This window comes from Arachis ipaensis, chromosome B8 (genome assembly GCF_059453495.1).
Source record: "Arachis ipaensis isolate K30076 ecotype BB chromosome B8, ASM5945349v1, whole genome shotgun sequence".
Classification (NCBI taxonomy): domain Eukaryota; kingdom Viridiplantae; phylum Streptophyta; class Magnoliopsida; order Fabales; family Fabaceae; genus Arachis; species Arachis ipaensis.
In genome coordinates, this window is record NC_142443.1 from 4,290,408 (window position 1) to 4,294,812 (window position 4,405).

The window sequence follows — 4,405 nt, forward strand, 5'->3', positions numbered from 1 at the left end:
CTCCACACAGAATTCAAATGGAGAAACATATATTATAATAGCTATTAAGAATTAAATAAAGTAGATGGTTAGGTATCATTGGATATTCATATGCTTCTAAATGGACTACTACAACTAATAAACAATAGGCACACGAATAAACGGAATATAATTATGCAATAATAAAAGAGATATGTAATAATGAACTAACAAAAACAATGCAATCCACCCTTAGAAGGAAGATACACTAAAAATAATACACATTATCCTTGTAAAACTGCATTCCACATTAAACAGGATCACAAAAATTCCTCAACATCATCTCAATTGTCAATTACCTCAAGAGTAAATTGAATTTGGAATTATCCTTCAGCAGTTTCCCAAAAATTATATCAGAAGAAAAAAAAACACTAATTAAACAGAGATAACAAAAAACAATATAGAAAAAATAAAAAAGAAATAGAAGAAAACTTCTTGATCAATCGAGAGGGATCTCAACATCTCCGTCCGTGATCTCCTCCTGCAAATCCTTTGGATCCTTCCCGTCGACGGTGCACCCGACGGAGACGCACGTGCCAAGAATCTCCTTAACGGTGCCGCTCAGCTCCTTCGCCATCGACCTTGGCCGCATAACCCTTGCAATTTCGATGACGTCATCCAGCGAGATGTTCCCGTTGTGCTTAATATTCTTCGTCTTCTTCCGGTCTCTCTCCGGCTCCTTCAAAGCCTTGATGACCAGCGCCGCCGCCGACGGAACCACCGAGACCTTAGCCTGACGGTTCTGCACGGTGAGCTTCACCGTCACTCTCAGTCCCTTCCAGTCCTTTGCTGTCTCCTTAGCAATGTCTTCTCCGATCTTCTTCGGAGAGAGACCTAGCGGACCGATCTTAGGAGCGAGCGAACTCGCCGCGCCAACCTCACCGCCGGTGACTCGGACGTAGACATCGACGACCTGCGAAGGGTCGAACTTAGGCGGCATTGTTGCTGCAGAAGAATCGAACGGCTAGGGTTTCAGAGTCAAAGAGGGAAATGAAGGCGCAACGTTTGGGAGAACTAGGGTATATATTTGACACTAGGGTTTTGCATTGACTCGTTACTGAAACTTAAAATGACTATTTTGCCACTCAAAATCACTTTGGTTTCGTTGGAATCATGCGTCTTTTGCATCAAAGATGAGGGTAAATTTGTACAATGGAATTGCAATGACGATTTTATGCGTTTTTTCTTGTGTTGAGCTTAGTGATTTTTTTTTTTTTTGGACATTGTGTTTAGTGTTTACCTTAGTGATGAGCTGATGGCAGTAAAAGGGTAGCAGGGCCGATTCGTCTTTTTATTTTTGAGATTTTTGTTGGACATATTTGTTTTTGTTCGATAGTTGGGTTCTCTTTCCCTAAACATGATTGTGATGAGGCCCAATAGAAGACACCATCTTTCTGGGCTTGGTCCCAAAACATAAAAGGGCACTAAACACGGATCCCCGCTTGATTTTTGAAAACATGCTATGGCATAATTAGGGTTTTATATTTTGGATATAAATTATTATTTTAGTCTTAACTAAGTTGGGTTGGTATAGTAGTTAGTTTATTAGTCTGCTTAAGCAAGTGTTAGGAGTGTGAATCCTATCTTATACATTCAACAACCTATTGACCAGCGGCAAACCTTTAGATAGAGTTTTCCTTTAAATAGAGTTTCAATTCGCGACGGATTAGTCTTTAATGCTCAGATCAAATCCTAATTTGATCTCTAACATTTTAAACGTCTCATTTTAGTTTTTAAAAGTTTCAGACATTTTATTTAATTCCAAAAATCTTCAAACGGATTTAACATTGTCCCTTTGTTAAATTTGACACAAATAATTATTATATTTAAGAGTCAATAATATTTGATTTTAGTATGTAAGTAAAATTGATCTACTAAAAATCACTAATGTAAAAGCTTTTTTTTTATTATAGAGCGTTGATGATTGATTAGTAGTATTTTTTTATATATAAAAAGGACATTCAGCAAAAAAAAAGTGTTACAAAAAAATTTTGGTTATATTTTTCTAACACAAAGAGAAATATATAACTTAACAATAATATTGTTAACGTCCATATCATTTACTCCGTTAATTATTTATGTAAATTTAATGGTAAGACAATATATAACCTGTTTAAGTTTTTTTAAAACAAAAATAAAATATTTAAAACATTAAAAATTAAATTATAATTTAATCTAAATATTAAAAGTTAAAATAATATTTTACCCTTATATTTTTTTCCAAACAACAAAAGCAAGTTTTTTTTTATCCTTTTGGGATAAGAATTGTATCAAAGTATCAAGATCAAAAAATAAGAGGTGCAAGATACAAGAAGTACATAGAAGTAGATTTCAAGCAAAGTCAGATCCGAGGACCTATCAATCTAAAAGATCAATTAAATTACTATTCTGCCATATTAAAAAAATTTACATACCTAAAAAATGTAAGACTACACATCCAAAATCTGTCTTAATTGATTATTAACTATTTTATTATTGTTACCTATATTTGGGATACAAAGTGGAAAAATTTGAGGCATGATTAAGACATAAAGAATTATTTATTCATTAATGAGTCTATTAAAAGAGGTAGTCCAATAGCTGCTAACTTGCTAAGCATACACTTCACAAATTTTTATATCAAAATTTTGTAAGTTGAAATTATCAACCAAAAATCTTCTAAATACGATTCTTATATTAGATAATTTATTCTTTCATTCTCAAAGACAGAATTTTTAAAAGAAGATACAAAATAAAGTTATACTGTCAAACTAGAGAAAATTTAAAATAGAAGTCAGTTAAACAAAGATATTAAAAATATTCTTTTTATGATTTTTTTTTAATAATTAAATTTGACATATATAACTGATTAAATTATATTATTTTTATTAAAATTAAACTGAATAAACCAATTTAATTAAAAATTAATAAATTAAATTTTAAATCAATTTAAATTAATATTTTTTTATAAAAAATTATTACAATATTTTTATTATAAAAAATAATAAAAATATATTTATTATTATTATTTTATATATATTTTTTTTTAAATTCTAAATATTAATTTTATGACGATAAAAAAAATTAAAATTTTAAATTTTAAATTTAATATATATAATAAAAATATTTTAATTATTTTTTATAATAAAAATATTATAGTTATTTTTTACAAAAATAATATTAATTTAGATTAATTTAAAATTTAATTTATTATTTTTTAATTAAATTAATTTATTTGATCTAAATTTAATAAAAATAATATAATTTATTTTATTTTATATATTAAATTTTAATTATTAAAAATATATTTAAAAAAAATATTTTAAACATCTTTATGTAAGTATTTTTTATTCAAAATATTATGATTTAATATTTAGTAAAATACCCAGGCGCGTATAATACACATTACGAGGATATACTTGAATCTAGTTATTATCCTCCTATATATATCCATTAACTATTGGATTAATTAAATATGTTAATATATAATATTGTTAGATGAGAATAATTAATGACTTGATAAATCATTTCGGTGTTTATCTGATCCACGCTCATCCGGATATCTCAGTCATAATTTAATTAAAAAAATATTTATACTATTTTATATGTATATCTTTTTATATATTTTTTGTGTTATCAAACTTTAGAAAATTTTATATTTTCATTTTTAATATATTAAAAAATAATAAAAAAATATATAGGTATAACATTTTTTCAGAATTTATTTAAATACGTGTGGGATGGGCGTATGGGACAATCTTAGACACTCTATCGAGATATGCCCACCACACACGTGTTATTGTTGTTTTAAGACTTGGTCCACGTACAATTGTGAGGCCATTCTACCAGGCCATTATCTATGCATTTATTATATCAAGGAAAAAAAAATTCAGATATTTGATATTGTGGATAAAAATTAAAAGACTTCAAGGTTGTAATATACTTTCATTACATTTTACAAGCAAGCAACCACATTTTCTTACTTTACACAATCAACAATATATACTATTTGGTCATTCATACATATGTTCAGTGATTTGTTTGAATTGTTGTTATTGAGGGGCACCTAACCTATATTATTGCAGATATAGTGTATGTTTGGGCGCTATTATTTTATTAAAAAATAATTTTTTTAATGAAAAATTTTTTTTATTTTTTAACATATTTGATAAATTTTTAGTAGTAAAAATAAAAGTACTAGTAAAATAAAAAAAATATTTTTTGAGAAGTTATAATTTATATCTTTTTTTAAAAGATTTTTTTCTTTAAAAAAAGATATTTTTCATGTAATAAATAAACAAAAAAGTACTTTTATATTATTATACCCAAACATAATTGATAGATAAAAAGATCTTTTTATATGAGATATCCAAACATAAAATTACTTTTACTTTTTTATAAGATTTTT

At 27.1% G+C, this 4,405-nt stretch overlaps 1 protein-coding gene across 1 annotated transcript; it reads right to left on the minus strand.

The window, feature by feature from the left end:
* Nucleotides 1-248: 248 nt before the first annotated feature.
* On the minus strand, nt 249-1,027 carry LOC107614060 (large ribosomal subunit protein uL11). Its single transcript, XM_016316286.3, has one exon. The coding sequence runs from the start codon at nt 956-958 to the stop codon at nt 458-460; it is 501 nt and encodes a 166-aa protein (XP_016171772.1). The 5' UTR covers nt 959-1,027; the 3' UTR covers nt 249-457.
* Between the last annotated feature and the right edge of the window lie 3,378 nt (nt 1,028-4,405).

Coding starts and splice junctions, on each gene's coding strand:
- LOC107614060 (XM_016316286.3), bottom strand. CDS start 958: ATGCCGCCTAAGTTCGACCCTTCGCAGGTCGTCGATGTCTACGTCCGA.